This window comes from Ranitomeya variabilis, chromosome 3 (genome assembly GCF_051348905.1).
Source record: "Ranitomeya variabilis isolate aRanVar5 chromosome 3, aRanVar5.hap1, whole genome shotgun sequence".
NCBI lineage: Eukaryota > Metazoa > Chordata > Amphibia > Anura > Dendrobatidae > Ranitomeya > Ranitomeya variabilis.
In genome coordinates this window covers 732543286-732562924 of record NC_135234.1, presented here as the reverse complement: position 1 = coordinate 732562924, position 19639 = coordinate 732543286, and the positions used below count along the sequence as shown (strand labels likewise).

At 43.0% G+C, this 19639-nt stretch overlaps 1 protein-coding gene across 2 annotated transcripts in view; it reads left to right on the top strand.

Annotated features, from left to right (window-relative positions):
• MRE11 (MRE11 double strand break repair nuclease) overlaps positions 1-19639 on the top strand; it is a 295853-nt gene that overhangs the window by 256504 nt on the left and 19710 nt on the right. For both annotated transcript variants that reach the window (XM_077298437.1, XM_077298438.1), the window contains one exon: positions 16401-16491. In XM_077298437.1, the coding sequence (XP_077154552.1) occupies positions 16401-16491 (91 nt within the window). The remainder of the gene's footprint in view (positions 1-16400; positions 16492-19639) is intronic.

Sequence of the window (19639 nt, the reverse complement as noted above, 5' to 3'; positions counted from 1 at the left end):
CAGTAAAATCATTACCAGTCAGTCAGGCGCGGTTCCCAGTTCACCGGGAGAATTTTACTGTGGTGAATTTGAACTGCGGTGAACTCACCTCTGCACCATGAGACTTTTTCTGACTGTTCTAGCGGTGATCTCAGCGAGGCCATCGCATTTCATTGGCCCGACTGGGAACACAGTCTCAGTGACCGGCAATAACCTCCATGACGTCACCGCTAGTCACTGATGCTGCTTTTACCATACAACTATAGGATTAGTAATGAATAGACTCCTCTCCATTACTAATCCATGGGCTTGATGTCACTGGACAATACAAAGGTGACATCAACTCCACAAATATGAACCCCACTTGCCACCACTACAGGGCAAGTGGGAAGAGCCGGACAAAGCGCCAGAATTGGCGCATCTATTATCTATCTCTGGGCAGCTGCAGGCTGCTATTTTTAGGCTGGTGGGACCAATATGCATGGCCTCCAGCAGCCTGAGAAACCATCCCCCAGCTGTCTGCTTTAGCTTGGCTGGTTGTCAAAAAATGGGGGGACCCCACAGCGTTTTTTTTTTATTTCTTTAAAAATTAATAAAATTGGAGTCGGGACATTTCTATTCTTGATAACCAGCCTTGCTGAAGCTGACAGCTGAATTTTGCCTGGCTGGTTATCAAAAATACAGGATAACCCACCCCTTTTTTAAAATTAATTAAATAATAATTAAATTAACTATTTATTTACAGCACGGCCCTGGCTGATGAATATTCCCATCTGCCGTCACCTGGTCTCGCTGTTATTAGCAGCAGCAGGCGTTGGCTGATGGGAGCAGTAGTTTCATCAGGAGACAGCAGTGACCAGAGGTATACTTTATACCTCCGATCACAGCTGGGAACCACAGCTGACCTACGGTGATGATTTTGCCGCACTGTCATGAGTGTTCGGGGGACCAAACCCACACAGTAACACTGATTTCCTGGTGAAGTCCATCTTTGGTGTCCCTGCCCAAAGAGTAGGTGTTCGGTACGGAAACTGAACTTTACTGCTCGGGTTCTCCCATCTCTTTTCTTACCATAACCAGTCAAAATTAATGGAGCGCCCACTCCCATGCACACTTCGATGTATAGGCTATAAGAAAGTAAGAGAACTTAGGAGGCAGCAATCATAGAAGTCAGTATTGACACATGAAAGAGTCTTGCCATGTGACTTATTATGTAAATGCAAACAAGAATCTTCTCCAAAGGGAAAAAGCCTACAATTGCCGAGAGTGGTATTATGCATCCATTTGCAGAAGGCTGTTCAGGGGTTCTTGCCCCTCATCAGTGCATTGTCAAATATTGGTTGGCTGAGTAAGAGACCTTCAATGGACTTTCTACTTCAAGAGACAAGCTGTGGTAGGGAGATTTAACCTCTTAGATTATTTATCTAAGGCCTATCACGCAGTGAACCATTCTCCTACTTTACTCTGATGAAGGGCAAGAACCCCTGAACAACCTTCTGCAAATGATTTTTTTTTTTCTTTTCTGCTTTGGCTGTATATCCTAAGTTATATGGGAAATCTCATTAAAGGGTCCATGAAGACTTCTAGAATTGTAACCTTGAATACGCACTAGAGACCCTGTTCCATTCCTCTGCGTCTCAGTATATCCCATTCTACACAAACACTTGTAGCATTCTCTATCGTGTGCCATATTATGGGGCTCGATGGAGGAATAATGTGCTTTAATAAAGACACTCTAAGGCGCAGTATATGAAGTGTCTTCAGGTCCATATTATGGACCCCTTGGAAGGACATGTGCCACCACAGCTTTATCATGTGCATAAATCCTTAAAGCTGTGTTCTCCTTCCATCTTTTTGTAAAAAACTATGATTGCAGTGTTAAAAATAACACAATCGTCCGGTACTCACCTTATTTATGTCTAGCGCTGTCCTGGTGATTGCGTATAGGCTGCAGCAGTGATCAGCAGCACTGCAGCCTATCACTGAGCTCAGCAGTTCGTGCCGTCTACATCGGCCACCAGCGTGACATCTCTGCTACAGCCTATACACAATCAGTGCTGGACCAGGGGAGGGTGACTAGCAGATAATGTTATCACGGCAAGCATGACTTTTTACAAAAAGATGAGAGGGGAAAACTCCTTTAATCCATAGTAAAAAAAAAAAAAAAAAAAGTTGGAACCTGAGTAAGATGGGTGAGTAAATTACAGGAATTCCCTGACTATTCACAGAAGGGAAAAAGCTTGTACCAACACCAACTATAAACTCATAAATCCTCCTGAACTCCGGTGACTAGGTCACATCCAAAATGATGACTCATTGATTTCCCATCAAGTTCACCTGCTTGTGCCACATGTCGTGACTCATGACTCTGAGCTCCCCCACAAGGGCTCTTACGGGGTGAACATGGTGCTGGTCACTTACCGGGGACAGCATGGAGAATTTCAACTGTTGACATCTGATGGATGGCTCCTCCATAGAAATCGATTGCCGGTTTTCCAAACATGAAGGATTATCTTGGTCTCCTGAAAAGCTTCATTTCGGTCCTGGGCTGGAGAAATGTAGTGCTAGGCTCACGGTAATGAAATCATCGTTGGTCAGCTACATATTTTTGAGAAATTTAGTAAAAGTCGCGCTTGAAGAATACGGTATGTTTGAGTCCCCGCAGCATCATGTGTTGTGGCTGTCGATCAGCCGGGAGACATGCAGCCGCAGGGACTCGAACATGTTTTTCAAGCGCACCGAAGACACTCGGTTAGCACACAAGCATGGCAGATAACACATTATCCCAGCACATTCGCTCATCACTAGTCCTAAACCATACAAAGTTATTAAAACCTAGCAGCCATATGAATCCCTCTAGTAGTAAACTTATGTCCGGCCTTCTTTGGAAACGTTTCCAGCAGGATCCACTTCAAAGAAGCGAAATGCGTTTTCTTTTCTTCCACAAGGAGAGTGGGGAAAAAAATCCCATCATAAATGAATGGGAAGAGTTTTCCAAGCGTTCTTGAGGAGGATTTTTAGAAAAGGATCTTTTCAAAAGAACTCGGTGTGAACATTGCCCCAGGTCATCTGGCCTATCAGCTGCACATCACCCAAGCCTATATTACCTGCCAGACTAGAGAAATAGTTTGCTATCTCAGGGCCCAGTTTAGTAAGACAGACGTTCCATATGCCGGTCATAATGTTGGACTTGAAAGTGTTAGATGTGCATTTCTGGTGTAAGTTTTGCCACCAAAGTGGAGTAACTTTTGAAGAATTTTCTCCTGCCTTCACCACGCCTCCTCCTGCCCTTGCCCTGCCTGCTTTGGCGGCTCTGGTAAGGGCTGGCATGAAAACTCCTAAGGACACAAAAGTTTTACAGAACTTTTGAATTGCTTAAAAATGTTGCTACTTTTTAAAGTTTTTTTTTTACTCCAGAAATCTTGTGAAAACACTTTGATGAATCAATGGCTTAGTTTTGAGAAGGTGAGCCATGATTAGGAGGAGTCTTAACAGACATCAGATCATTAGTAGTGATGAGGGCCATTATTATGGTTTCTTGTCAAGTCTAGTACCACATGTATCCCACAACTGTGACAACTTCAGGGGGTCTCCCAACAACGTAAAGGATATCTGAAAGAAGAGACGTGATAAGAGAGTCCTTCTCAGAGTTTCAAATGTCCAAACAAATAAAGTTCTTAAACCGCACCCTTAAATGTCCAAGTCTTTAAAGACCAAGAGTTTCAGTCTATAGCAAGGTAATGGAAAAAAAAATTAAAACAGGGATTTCAGCCAAATTCAAAAGTGCAACCAATTTTTTTCCAGTTTGTGGAGGTTCTACATATCAGATATTTTTGGCAAATCCATAAGTCTGACGGATGAATAATGAATCATTTCTGAACAGCAGCATTAGTTAAACAGCTACGGAGCTGCGCTTCCTGTGTATTCGTGCGTCTAATCGTGTAATGTGTCATGAAAGGCTGGTAATGCAAGGTGTAAATACAAATGCTGGTGGTTTGGGGGAAGTGGGGGACCTATCTGTCTCAGGTTCCATATACAATCTAAAATGAATTAACCCATACCATAAAAAGAAAAAATTGAAATTCCAGAATTGCTGTGTTTGGGGCTCTGCACCTTCCCACAAAAAATGCAATAAAAAGCAATAAAAATGTCATATGCACCCTAAAATGAAACCAATAAAACTACAGTTTGCCATAAAAAAAAAAACAAGCCCTTGTACATGTCTATTGATGTAAAAATAAAAATCCTGTTTTTTTTTGTTTTTTTTTTGTCAACACACATTGTCAACACACCGTATTAGGCTGGTATCGGAAAACCTGCTACCGGAGATGTCTGTGTGTGTTATACTGTGGCAACAGTGTGCCTCATCAGTACCACAGGCACCGACGCCAGGGAAGCAGCGGTACAGAAAGTACATTCTCCCATGGTCTGCAGGCGAGCAGGGACAAAGGATCAGAGTTATATTCAACTGATAAAAGAGACAGTAGGCGTCGACTGATGGGACTATTACTCCCATCAGCGTACTCCTGCTGCCGCTAATAACAGTGACAGCAGGAGCGGCTGATGGGAGTATTCAACCGCCACCTGTGCTATAAATAAATAAAACGCCAAGAGTTCCCCTGTATGTTTGATAACCAGCCAGGCAAAAGTCACAGCTTCAGCAAGGCTTGTTATCAAGAATAGAGGGGTCCTCACACTTTTTTTTTTTTTTAAATGATCACACTTTTTTTTTGTTATTTAAATACATAATTTAAAAAAAATGGCTTGGGTTCCCCATCATTTTTGACATCCAGCCTTGCTAGAGGTCACAGCTGGGGGCTGGTATTCTCAGGCTGGTAAAGAGATATGGAGGGTGAGCCACTCTAGCCTAAATATATCAGCCCGCAGCTGTCCAGAAAAGACGCATCTATTAGATGCCCCAATTCTAGCGCTTTGCCCAACTCTTCCCACTTGCCCTGTAGCGGTGGCAAGTGAGGTTCATATTTGTGGGGTTCATGTCACCTTTGCATTGTCAGGTGACATCAAGCCCACGGCTTAGTAATGGAGAGACGTCTATAAGACTTCTATCCATTACTAACCCCATAGTTGTATGGTAAGTAAAGACACAGCCAGAATAAATTCCTTTATTAGAAATAAAACAAAACAGAGTTTTCCATTTTTATTTAAAAATAATAAACACAGTTATACTCACCTATCGCTTATTCCACCGAAGCCCTCGTCTCCTGTAATAAAACGAAAATAAAAAACAATATCCCTCACCTGTCCATCGTTCTGTCCCACACCGCAATCTATGTCTGGGGGAGAAATCGTTTTCAACCTGGATGGTGCCAAGATGTGACTGTTCAGGCTGAGAACCACTGGTGAAAGAGCTGCTGTGAGCCTGCAAACACACTGACATGTACGCTTGAATAGGTTTGTGTGTAAATGTCCGCAGTAAGTGTGAAAACTGTCACCACATGTACAAGACTCACTGATGTGTGAAAGAGGCCTAAAGGAATCCCAGGTGATTGTGGAATTGCATTTTTTTTCTACCCTATTTCAGCCCTCATGGATCTCCTTCCCCCCACAGGGATCTCCTTCCCCCCACACCCTTTTCAATAAAAGTGTGTCTTTCTAAACTACAATTCAAGCTCATATGGCTATGTCAAAGAAAAAATATAAAATTATGGCACTTAAATAAAAAGTATATAGAAAACTAAAAAATGGCTGGGTTAATTAACATTGTGATAAAGGAGGTTTTCAATATTTAAAATGTTTGATCCAAATACGAAGCTCAGCAAAATGCCATTTATTTTTATTTCTTTTTGCTTTGATTGGTGTTTGCTCGGCTAGAACCCAAGAGTGCTTATAAATGTCACATATGTAGATTCCCGGAGAGTCTGCAAATAAACATTCTTTCCTATCTTCCTGAGATTGCATAGATCTTAGAAAGATTTTAACTTGCACTTTCCAAAGATATGAAAGCAGAATACCAAGTAGTAGAGATCATTATCGATGGAAAATATGAGCCTATTACGATTCTCTCACTCTAAGCTGCTGATATATAGCGCTGGGAATCTAAGAGTTGGCGTAAACTTATTGATGAAAAGCTAAATCACTATATATAGCATCATTACTGTTTATCAGAAAATCAATTCTTCTATAGTCAGGGTGTATATTATAAATAATTATTAAAAGTTTAATTTCTGTTTATGTAGACATAAAGGACAGTAATGGTTTGTTTGTGTGACAACCCCTTTAAGGGGTCAATTAAATTCAAAGTGCATTTTAATCAATAGACCTTGGGATAATAATACGTTCCACAATTGGATGCGTTAAGGAAAAATGTTCCTGTGCTGAGAGAATCTTATAAATGTGCTGTGTAATGTTCACGGTCGGCACAAACCGTGCCTTGTGAAAGTATTCGGCCCCCTGGAACTTTTCAACCTTTTCCCACATATCATGCTACAAACATAAAGATACCAAATGTAAATTTTTGGTGAAGAATCCGCAACAAGTGGAACACATTTGTGAAGTTGAACGAAATTTATTGCTTATTTTAAATTTTTGTGGAAATGCAAAAACTGAAAAGTGGGACGTGCAATATTATTCGGCCCCTTTACTTTCAGTGCCGCAAACTCACTCCAGAAGTTCATTGTGGATCTCTGAATGATCCAATGTTGTCCTAAATGCCTAATGATGATAAATAAAATCCACCTGTGTGTAATAAAGTCTCCGTATAAATGCACCTGCTCTGTGATAGTCTCAGGGTTCTGTGTGAAGCACAGAGAGCATCATGAAGGCCAAGGAACACAACAGGCAGGTCCGTGATACTGTTGTGGAGAAGTTTAACCCCTTAACGACCGCCGATACGCCTTTTAACGACGGCCGCTAAGGGTACTTATACCACAGCGCCGTTAATTAACGGCGCTGTGGAAAAAGGGAATAGCGCCCCCCAGAGTCGGATTTTCTCTGGGGTCTCGGTTGCCGAGGGTAGCCGAGACCCCAGAGAACATGATTCAGGGGGTTTTTACCGACCCCCGAGTTGCGATCGCCGGTAATTAACCGTTTACCGGCGGTCGCAACAAAAAAAAACAACGCGATTTTCCTTTTAATTTCTCTGTCCTCCGATGTGATCGCACATCGGAGGACAGAGAAATGGGGTCCCCGATGGCCTCCGATAGCCCCCCAATACTCACCTATCTCCCCCGGTGCTCCTCGTGGCTCCCGATGGGCGCCGCCATCTTTTTTCCGGGAAAAAATGGCGGGCGCAGTGCGCCCGCCGCCCGGCACCCGGAAGATCTTTGGGGTCTCGGCTGCCGGGGGTAGCCGAGACCCCAAAGAACATGATCGGGGTCGGTTTGCACCGACCCCTGTTTTGCGATCGCCGGTAATTAACAGTTTACCGGCGACCGCAAAAAAAAAAAAAAAAGCGATCTGTAATTCTCTGTCCTCTGATGTGATCGCACATCAGAGGACAGAGAAATAGGGGGATTCGGGGACCCTAACATACTCACCCGGTGTCCCTGGGTCCTCTTCTGTCTTCTCCTGCCGGCCGGCTCTTTCCTCATGGCGGGCGCATGCGCAGTGCGCCCGCCATCTGCTGCCATCTGCCGGCCGGCAGGAGAGACGAGTTGGGGCTAAAATTAGGGTTAGGGTTAGGGTTGGGGCTAAATTTAGGGTTAGGGTTAGGGTTGGGGCTAAATTTAGGGTTAGGGTTGGGGCTAAATTTAGGGTTAGGGTTAGGCTACTTTCACACTAGCGTTTTTTGGCTTCCGTCGCAATGCATCGTTGGAGAAAAAACGCATCCTGCAAAAGTGCTTGCAGGATGCGTTTTTTCTCCATTGGCTTGCATTAGCGACGGATTGCCACACGTCGCATCCGTCGTGCGACGGATGCGTCGTGCTTTGGCGGACCGTCGGCACAAAAAAAGCTACATGTAACTTTTTTGTGCGACGTGTCCGCCATTTCCGACCGCGCATGCGCGGCCGGAACTCCGCCCCCGCCTCCCCGCACCTCACAATGGGGCAGCGGATGCGTTGAAAAAACAGCATCCGCTGCACCCGTTGTGCGGCGCTTACAACGCTAGCGTCGGTACGTCGGCCCGACACACTGCGATGGGCCGAGTACGACGCTAGTGTGAAAGTAGCCTTAGGCTTCTTTCACACTTGCGTCGGTACGGGGCGGTCGCAATGCGTCGGCCCGACGTACCGACGCACGTTGTGAAAATTGTGCACAATGTGGGCAGCGGATGCAGTTTTTCAACGCATCCGCTGCCCAGTCTATGTCCTGGGGAGGAGGGGGCAGAGTTACGGCCACACATGCGCGGAAATGGCGGACGCGACGTACAAAAGAAAGGTTACATTGAACTTTTTTTGTGACGACGGGGGCTAAAGTTATGGTTAGGGTTGGGGCTAAAGTTAGGGTTAGGGTTGGGGCTAAAGTTAGGGTTAGAGTTGGGATTAGGGTTAGGGTTTGGATTAGGATTGGGATTAGGGTTACGTTTGGGATTAGGGTTGGGATTAGGGTTACGTTTGGGATTAGGGTTTGGATTAGGGTTAGGGTTGGGATTAGAGTTAGGGGTGTGTTGGATTTAGGGTTTTGATTAGGGTTATGGTTAGGGTTGAGATTAGGGCTGTTTTGGGGTTAGGGTTGTGATTATCGTTAGGGTTGTGATTAGGATTATGGATCGGGTTGAAATTAGGGTTAGGGGTGTGTTGGAGTTAGGGTTGGAGTTATAATTTGGGGGTTTCCACTGTTTAGGTACATCAGGGGGTCTCCAAACACGACAGCCAATTTTGCGCTAAAAAAAAAGTCAAATGGTGCTCCCTCCCTTCTGAGCTCTGCCGTGCGCCCAAACAGTGGTTTACTCCCACATATGGGGTACCAGCATACTCAGGACAAATTGGACAACAACTTTTGGCATCCAATTTCTCTTGTTACCCTTGTGAAAATAAAAACTTGGGGGCTAAAAAATCTTTTTTGTGGAAAAAAAAATATTTTCTATTTTCACTACTCTGCATTATAAACTTCTGTGAAGCACTTGGGCATTCAAAGTTCTCACCACATATCTAGATAAGTTCCGTGGGGGGTCTAGTTTTCAAAATGGGGTCACTTGTGGGGGGTTTCTACTGTTTAGGTACATCTGTGGCTCTGCAAACGCAACATAACGCCCGCAGACCATTCTATCAAAGCCTGCATTTCAAAATGGCGCTCCTTCCCTTCCGAGCTCTGCCGTGCGCCCAAACAGTGGTTTACCCCCACATATGGGGTACCAGCATACTCAGGACAAATTGGACAACAACTTTTGGGGTCCAATTTCTCTTGTTACCTTTGTGAAAATAAAAATTTGGGGGCTAAAAAAATCTTTTTTGTGGGAAAAAAAATATTTTTTATTTTCACTACTCTGCATTATAAACTTCTGTGAAGCACTTGGGCATTCAAAGTTCTCACCATATATCTAGATAAGTTCCTTGGGGGGGTCTATTTTCCAAAATGGGGTCACTTGTTGGGGGTTTCTACTGTTTAGGTACATTAGGGGTCTGCAAACGCAACATAACGCCCGCAGACAATTCTATCAAAGTCTGCATTCCAAAATAGCGCTCCTTCCCTTCCCAGCTCTGCCGTGCGCCCAAACAGTGGTTTACCCCAACATATGGGGTACCAGCATACTCAGGACAAATTGGACAACAACTTTTGGGGTCCAATTTCTCTTGTTACCCTTGTGAAAATAAATAAAAATTTGGGGGCTAAAAAAATCTTTTTTGTGGGAAAAAAAATATTTTTTATTTTCACTACTCTGCATTATAAACTTCTGTGATGCACTTGGGCATTCAAAGTTCTCACTACACATCTAGATAAGTTCCATGGGGGGTCTGGTTTCCAAAATGGGGTCACTTTTGGGGGGTTTCTACTGTTTAGGCACATCAGGGGCTCTCCAAACGCGACATGGCGTCCGATCTCAATTCCAGTCAATTTTGCATTGAAAAGTCAAATGGCGCTCCTTTGCTTCCGAGCTCAGCCATGCGCACAAACAGTGGTTTACCCCCACATATGGGGTGTCGGCGTACTCAAGACAAATTGTACAACAACTTCTGGGGTCCATTTTCTCCTGTTACCCTTGGTAAAATAAAAATTTGGAGGCAAAAAGATCATTTTTGTAGAAAAAATGCGATTTTTTTATTTTCACGGCTCTACGTTATAAACTTCTGTGAAGCACCTGGGGGTTTAAAGTGCTCACCACACATCTAGATAAGTTCCTTAAGGGGTCTAGTTTCCAAAATGGTGTCATATGTGGGGGGTCTCCACTGTTTAGGCACATCAGCGGCTCTCCAAATGTGACATGGCGTCCGATCTCAATTCCAGCCAATTCTACATTGAAAAAGTAAAACGACACTCCTTCTCTTCCAAGCTCTGCGGTGCGCCCAAACAGTGGTTTACCCCCACATATGGGGTATCGGCGTACTCAGGAAAAATTGCACAACAAAATTTGTGGTTAAATTTCTGTTTTTACACTTGTAAAAATTAAAAAAAATGGTTCTGAAGTAAAATGTTTGCAAAAAAAAGTTAAATGTTCATTTTTTTCTTCCACATTGTTTTAGTTCCTGTGAAGTACGTAAAGGGTTAATAAACTTCTTGAATGTGGTTTTGAGCAGCTTGAGGGGTGCAGTTTTTAGAATGCTGTCACACTTGGTTATTTTCTATCATATAGACCCCTCAAAATCACTTCAAAGGTGATGTGGTCCCTAAAAAAAACATGGTGTTGTAAAAATGAGAAATTGCTGGTCAACTTTTAACCCTTATAACTCCCTAACAAAAAAAAAAATTGTTTCCAAAATTGTGCTGATGTAAAGTAGACATGTGAGAAATGTTATTTATTAACTATTTTTTGTGACATATCTCTCTGATTTAAGGGCATAAAAATACAAATTTTGAAAATTGCAAAATTTTAAAAATTTTCGCCATATTTCCATTTTTTTCATAAATAATCGCAAGTAATATCGAAGAAATGTTACCACTAACTTGAAGTACAACATGTCACGAAAAAACAGTCTCAGAATCAGCGGGATCCGATAAAGCGTTCCAGAGTTATAACCTCTTAAAGTGACACTGGTCAGAATTGTAAAAATTGGCTCGGTCATTAAGTACCAAATTGGCTCTGTCACTAAGGGGTTAAAGCTGGATTTGGATACAAAATGATTTCCAAAACTTTAAACATCCCAAGGAGCACTGTGCAAGCGATCATATTGAAATGGAAGGAGTATCATACCACGGCAAATCTACCAACACCCCGCCGTCCCTCTAAACTTTCATCTCAAACAAGGAGAAGACTGATCAGAGATGCAGCCAAGAGGCCCATGATCACTCTGGATGAACTGCAGAGATCTACAGCTGAGGTGGGATAGTCTGTCCATAGGACAACAATCAGTTGTACACTGCACAAATCTGGCGTTTATGGAAGAGTGGCAAGAAGAAAGCCATTTCTCAAAGATATCCATAAAAAGTGTGGTTTAAAGTTTGCAACAAGCCACCTGGGAGACACACCAAACATGTGGAAGAAGGTGCTCTGATCAGATGAAACCATAATCTGACTTTTTGGCAACAATGTCAAACGATATGTTTGGCTTAAAGGCAACACAGCTCATCACCCTGAACACACCATCCCCACTGTCAAACATGGTGGTGGCAGCATCATGGTTTGGTTCTGCTTTTCTTCAGCAAGGACAGGGAAGATGGTTAAAATTGATGGGAAGATGGATGGAGCCAAATACAGGACCATTCTAGAAGAAAACCTGTTGGAGTCTGCAAAAGACCTGAGACTGGGACGGAGATTTGTCTTCCAACAAGACAATGATCCCAAACATAAAGCAAACTCTACAATGGAATGGTTCACAAATAAACGTATCCAGGTGTTAGAATGGCCAAGTCAAAGTCCAGACCTCAATCCCATCGAGAATCTGTGGAAAGAGCTGAAAACTGCTGTTCACAAATGATCTCCATCAAATCTCACTGACCTCGAGCTGTTTGCCAAGGAAGGATGGGCAAGAATCTCAGTCTCTCGATGTACAAAACTGATAGAGACATACCCCAAGCGACTTGCAGCTGTAATCGCAGCAAAAGTTGGCGCAAAAAAGTACTAAGTTAAAGGGGCTGAATAATATTGCACGTCCCACTTTTCAGTTTTTGAATTTCCCAAAAAATTTAAAATAAGCAATAAATTTCATTCAACTTCATAATTGTGTTCCACTTGTTGTTGATTCTTCACCAAAAATGTACATTTGGTATCTTTATGTTTGAAGCATGATATGTGGGAAAAGGTTGAAAAGTTCCAGGGGGCCGAATACTTTCGCAAGGCACTGTATCATGGCTCCTGGGTGGGTGAGGAAGCATAATAATAATAATTTTATTTCTATAGCGCCAACATATTCCGCAGAGCTTTACAAATTATAGAGGGGATTTGTACAGACAATAGACATTACAGCATAACAGAAATCACAGTTCAAAATAGATACCAGGAGGAATGAGGGCCCTGCTCGCAATAGGAAAAAGGGAGACACGAGAGGTGGATGGTAACAATTGATTTCGTTGTTCGGACCAGCCATAGTGTAAGGCTCGGGTGTTCGTGTAAAGCTGCATGAACCAGTTAACAGCCTAAGTATGTAACAGCATAAGTCACTTATAAGAAGTGTGTATACAGACAACACTTGCAGGTATTCAGCATCTGCTTTTTCAGGTAACACACATTTCCCTGCCTGTTTTATCACAGGATCGATTGTTTCTGCTACATTCCCAGCTCTCTGAGCTCGTGATAAATCAAGTCCGTCATGTAAGAGCTCAATGGCCACAGAAGCGTCTATGTCACTGGCTTGATTTATGATGAGCTCACAGGACTGGTGTTTTTGGTAGAGCCACTCACTCCTGTGATAAAACAGAGAGGGAAAGTAGCAGCTGCGAGCCCCTTCTGTGTCATGTCTGTATACTCACTTATCATAAGTGACTTATGCTTCTTTCCCCCATCCAGGAGCTATGATATATGTCAACCAAGAACTGGAGCAGCTCTCCATAGTTGGACATGGCAAATAACAGATCATTTCAGCACATGAGCAGTTTTTTTAACATATGTAATTGTAGAACATGTTAATATTCCTGGATATTTTGACTATTCTTCTTAGTGGGTCTAGCTCTGGACCGCCCTATTTTGAGCCTTCAGCATAGGGCTATTTCTCCATTCTTGCATAATCTCTAAGCAATGTCATTTTATTAATTTAAATGATTTATTATTTTCATATAGCTGTTGTATGTTCCAGTGATAGCGTTTTAGAATACATGGTTTACTGATTTATGTAAGTAAATTCTTCAGGAGGAGAAATAGGAACAAAGCAAATCCGTCATTTTTTGTTTTTTACTCTTCTCACTATGTTAACGTTTTAAAGGTTTTGTCCTGTCATACTTAACCTACAGAATCCCCGCTGCTCCCATTTTTTAAATTGAATCTGTCACCATGTTTTTGCCACCTAATCTGAGAGTAGCATGTTGTATTGAAAGAGACTCTGATCCCAGTGATGTGTCACTTACTGGGCTGCCGACTGTAGTTTTGATAAAATCCCCGTTTTATCAGTAGGACATTATCACTAGAGGACTAGAAACCTGTCACCATGTAGTCCTCCATATTCATGAGCGCTGTATAACCCCGCCCCACCACTGATTGGCAGCTTTCTGCCTATGCACAGTGTACACTGCCAATCGGTGGTGTGGGCGGGGTTATACAGAGCTCGGCATTTAGAAGTCTGGTAGATCTCCAGCAGATAAAACTGTGATTTTATGAAAACTACAGCAATCATACATCAAGTGATCCATTGCTGGAATCAGGCTCTTTGCCTCTTCTACATGCGGATTTGGTAGCAAAAACCTGGTGACAGATTCACTTTAAAGGGGTTGTACACCTTGGAGTCCTTTTTAGATTTTTTTATTTAATTAAATTTATGAATTTAGGGCTGTAAATCATTTTTACTATAGGTTTTCAGAAAATAATATTGGACTGTTTGCCTTCAATCATCCCTTTATTGCACTTTATATTGCTTGCTGCAGAATGAGTTAATGGAGAATCTGTCAGTGAGCTTGCTGTGACAGCTCTTCTGAGCTGATCGATAACCGTGCACCACATAAAAGTAGAATGTGCAACAAAAGAGCCTCTTAAAAGAAAAAATGGTGATACATTTGAATGAAATCCGAATGAAAAATGTTTATTTTATTTTTTTTGCCCCAAATACATGCTTTCAAGTAAAAAAAAAAAAAAAAGATAAATGTGCTCAAAAGCAGATACAACTTTTGATATGTTTCTGGTCAAGTTGCATGACAACAACCTATATGCCCTCTATCACCGCTCTCATTGATGAGTATCTAGGAATTTTCCTATCATCACATAATAAGGCTGATTTGCCTTTTGAGGATGCAGGTTATTACTGCAGCCATATTGGGTGATAGGCCGTTGTTTGAGTATGAGGGAGTCGGAAGCATTCGGCATATATGGGCACCTTTATATACTCTTCCACCGTCATACCTATTTGAATACAATGTACAAAGCTTGCGGAGGAAGAGAGTATATTAAAGGGAATCTGTCAGTAGAATGATCCCTACTAAGTCGCAGGTCATAAATAGGTGGATAAAATGATACCTTGATATCTGCGATCCGATGTCTTATTCCAGAGAAATATGCATTTTTCTTAATATGTAAATGATCTATTATGATCTATGGGCCGGACATAGATCTCCCTGAGAATCTGCCTCCAGAGATTATTTTAATTAAAAGCGGCACTACCAGTGTAAGGCATGTAATGACTGACAGTCTGCTCTTCTGATCTACATGTCTCACGTTGGTAACAACTCATTTTATTTAAAATAGGCTTAGAAGGCAGATTCTCAGGGAGATCTATGTCCGGCCCATAGATTTTAAAAGCTCATTTACATAGTAATAAAAATGTATATTTCTCTGGAATAAGACATCAGATTACAGATATCAAAGTATAATTTTATTCAGCTTCTTATGATCTACATGCCCATATAGACGGCTTAGGAGGGTTGATCCTTCCGACAGATTCCCTTTTAATCCTCAAATGCAGTCATTCCCAAACTAGGTAGGAGCCACTTAAAAAAAAATGATTCCCCTACCTGAGATTCACCATGATACACATTCTTACCTCAAAGCACATTAGTGTCTGGTGGGAAACCCCTGCTTATTTTGCTAGGATTCCATGAAATCCTGATTGGAAATCATTTTGTCTGGTACCTTATGAAGCAAGACCTGTGGGTTGTAGGATGCAGGACCTGTGGATTGCAGGATGCAGGACCTTTTGTTTGCTGGATTCAGGACCTGCAGGATGCAGGATTTTGGGGTTAGAGGATGCAAGACATGTGGGTTCCAGGATGCAGGACCTGTGGGTTGCAAGATGCAGGACCTGTGCGTTGCAAGATGCAGGACATGAGGGTAGCAGGATGCCGGACCTTTGGTTTGCTGGATTCAGGACCTGCAGGATGCAGGATTTTTGGGTTGCAGGATGCAAGGCATGTGGGTTCCAGGATGCAGGACCTGTGAGTTGCAGGATGCAGGACCTGTGCATTGCAAAATGCAGGACCTGAGGGTTGCAGGATGCAGGACCTTTGGTTTGCTCGATTCAGGATTTGCAGGATGCAGGATTTTTGGGTTGCAGGATGCAAGACATGTGAGTTCCAGGATGCAGGACCTGTGAGTTGCAGGATGCAGGACCTGTGTGTTGCAGGATGCAGGACCTTTGGTGTGCTTGATGCAGGACCTGCAGAATGCAGGATTTTTGGGATGCAGGACCTGTGTGTTGCAGGATGCAGGACCTGTGGGTTGCAGGATGCAGGACCTGCCGGCCCAGGAACAGGCACACCTCATGTGCTGTGCTGTACTTTATATATACATTTGATGGGAGAGGGAAGTGAATGGTGATAGGTAGATAGTGGGGTGGATCATGACCCTTATACCCAAAGAGTGGTGGGAAAATTGTGTCATGCTCATGGTGCTCCGCTCTGTACTTTTATTGGCACAAGACCGGACACCAGATAGGATTCATGACCACCGTTTGAGCTTTTCTGTGTGCTGCCTGGAATATGGCTCTTGCTTTAATCTCTTCGAACAGACCCCCAATATATATAGTGATTTATTCTTCATTAGTAGAGTGTGCTGAGAATAGCAATATACAAAGCCCGAGCGTGTGCCTACAGTCGGCACAGACAGTGTGTGCGTCATTCCCTTATTCATCAATACAGTGCGAACTGATTCTTAATTCTCTAATTAAATTTGTTTGGTTTCCTCTCCCCCGCTTTTAAATAATTTACAGATCCACGTAGCGTGACAAATGCCATATTAGCTCTGAGGCTTTGTCTTACAGTGACACCTCACCCCATTCTTCTCTGCGCAGGTCGTCCAGTACATCATCCAGCTTCAGCAAGCCTAGTTCTCAGAGCCTGGCGTCTCGAGGAGCTTTCTTTGTTGACGACGACGATGATGAGGTGAGATCTTCCATTATCACAATTTCGAATGTGGCATGTTGAGCGATAATAATGACTTCACTGTTGGGATGACACAGTAAGTGTGAAATGATAAGGTTTATGCTCCGGGAGGACATTTAGACCAAAATTACAAACAATTACCGTCATTGTGAGACGAGAGCGATGACAGAGAGCAGTGTCCTCCTCACAAACACTATCACAGTATCTGTCACTGCCATGTGGTTGCCGGCCCCGAAGAAGACAACTCTGTGCTAAATGAGTGGACAGCTCTACATGGTAAATCCATTACTGCAATCTATCTGTCCAATGGAAGCAGGGAATATAGGACCTGTCTTCTCGATAGCCAGGATTTTGTCTGACTGACAGCTGTCTCTGCACTGATATGCTAGAGAGCCAGCTGTCAATCAAAGTGTCAGGGCGGGGTTACAGCCGCCGTTCACTGTATGCTAACCGGTAACTGGAGCTGCCCTTCTATGACTGAAATCCGGAGGCAGAATGGGCTAATAAAGTCCATTCCCAGTACAGCTTTAGAATGATATGAACCTGGAGATTAACCCTATATCTGCAGGTAATATCGTTTCGGGAAGAGTTGTTCAGAATTAGAATAACATGCACCACCTCTGTCTTCAGGTTGTGTCTGGTATTGCAGCTCTGTCCCATTAAAGTGATGGGTGTAATGTTGCAATACCACACACAACCTGTAGACAGAGGTAGTGCTGTTTATGGAAAAAGGCAGCTGTGTTGGGCGTTTTTTAATCCCGGAAAACCCCTTTCAGTGATAACATTTTTTCCTCATATTTCTGTTTTAAACTCAATCAAAATAAATGATTGGATAGAGGCCCAGGAATAATCCCAGATGGTCCTTTAGCAGATTTTTCCTTTTACAATAATGATGCCTAATTTAGTTTTTGGCAGCTCTAATCCCATAGTTTGGCCGATGTGAACATGATGGCACCTTTAAGCATTCTTCTGTCAAAGCTTAGTATTTTTTTGTAAAATTAATAAGAATAAATTTGATGACTTAAATCAAATAAGGATGCAAGCACTGCCATCTAATAGCACAAGATCAGCACATACACAAATCATAACCAGAAAACATACGAACAATATTGAGGTGGGACACAACTGCAACAACCGTAAACTTCAGTCCTGGCAGTTTAATCCTTTAGATCAGGGGTGTTAATCTTTGGCCTTCTCTGGGCCACATTGGAAGAAGAAGAGTTGTCATGAGCCACATAATCTGCTCAAGTGACCATGATGTCGCCAAAGGTCCTACTTCTCTTGGAAATCATACTGATTATTCAGAACTGGCATTATCAGTACAGTTTCAGTTTTTCAAGATATGCGACCCAGCGAGTAACCACCCCCACCACACGTGATGCTGTGTAGGGTCTCGCCAGGTGCCCCTTCGGGGATGAGGGTCTTTGGCTACTAAACACCACTCACCCCCACTCCCTCACTCAACAAGTGGGAGGTCACTGCCTATGGGGATGGGGCATGTTTGTTGTTTGTGTCCTCACCTGAAATGGTGGCTTTGCCTCTGTCCTGCCAACCTCCAGGTATCTGACAGCCTATGGAGCCTCCCTTCTGGCATTTCAGGTTATTTCCCCTCCACTTTTACCTTCTTAACTTCTTTCATTTGTTTTCAGTTTGTCTTCTTTCTTCATGATTCATGCTCCACTCACAGCCACTGTTCCTTCCTCCGGTTTCTGGCCCCTGTGCATGGACTTACAGTCGGGATCAATGGGTCTCCACTCACTGCTGTTGACTCTTCTCATTGATCCCACAGCAGTTGACACACCAGGATTCAATTTAGACCAGATAACTAGAGGGAGTAGTAGTAGCCCAGGAAGAAGTTATGTAGGCTGCCACACTATGCTCAGCACTATAAGTAAAGCAAAGTGTGTGTGCCTTGTAGGCTTACGGCTGGACAGGTAAAGGATATGTGTCACTGAGGTAGTTAGCCTCGCTGATGTAAATCTGGAAGAGCAGGATCCAAGACAGTTAGTGTTTTGAGGGTTTTTAATGGGTCCGGGTTTTGTAAACGACCACTAGAGCTGGGTGGGATTGGCCGTTCTCATATTTCCACCTACAGGTCTTTGAAACTGCCTACTTAAGGTAGCGCATCTGCTTTATTCATGTTCTGGGTGTGGAAGTGGGAAAGATCTGTTATGTGCTGATTGGAAAGTGCTACTGAGCACCACAGCTTTAAATGAAAAAATCTTTATTTACAATTGTGGCATTATTAATATATGGGTTGATGGACTGATCATTCGGGGCACTGGCCTAGCATCGCCATTGTATAGCCCTCTTGGCACAACAGAGGGCCGATTGTAAAGAGAGGCGGGAAATTTGTGAGTCGCCATCGAGGTGTAAACGTTCCTTTAATAGTCATAAAAGACTCACCTGACTTCTCAATAGCAAACGCCTAAATATTATTGATCGCTGCACTCCACCACATGCTTGCAAAGAGCAGACATAGATTTATTTTACATGAAATTGAGACATGTAATAACAAAAAAATTCTGATAATATTTTGTGTTGGGCCGCAGTCACAGCCGTCCCGGGCCACAGGTTGGGTACCTCTGCTTTAGATGCTACAGTCACTAGCAAGCTCAGCATCTAAGATGTTGATGTCTTAGTATCTGATTCCTATGACAGCTAGCAGCCTAATAAAAGCCCCCATGACATTTATCACTATCATGACCTATCGGGCGAGGCCGGGAGCATTGGGCTCTGCCGTATATCTGTCCTCGTGTGCTGCACTTTCTTTTATGCTCCGAATGCTGCTTCTACATCAAGCTCTGAGAATTATTAGTTTTTCTCCGAGTTTAATCTCTCTTCTCCTCCGTCACCCGGTGAGATTGTCACTTTAATGAACCGTATTCTCGATCACCGCACAAGATATTAGTCCAAATGAAATAGATAAGAGTCCGTAGCTGTGAAATGACGCGGCGGCGGAGAACTTCTCACCTTCCACCCAACCTCCCGACTTAATTAGACTGTTTGCCGTCTGAGTTATGACTTGCAGCTTTGAAGAAGACGATTAATTTTCTAGAAGTCTATAGCGACCTTAAAAGCAACGTCCTATTGAAATATTCATCCATATGTATTAGGTATATACCATCAAGATGGATAGCTATGGAAT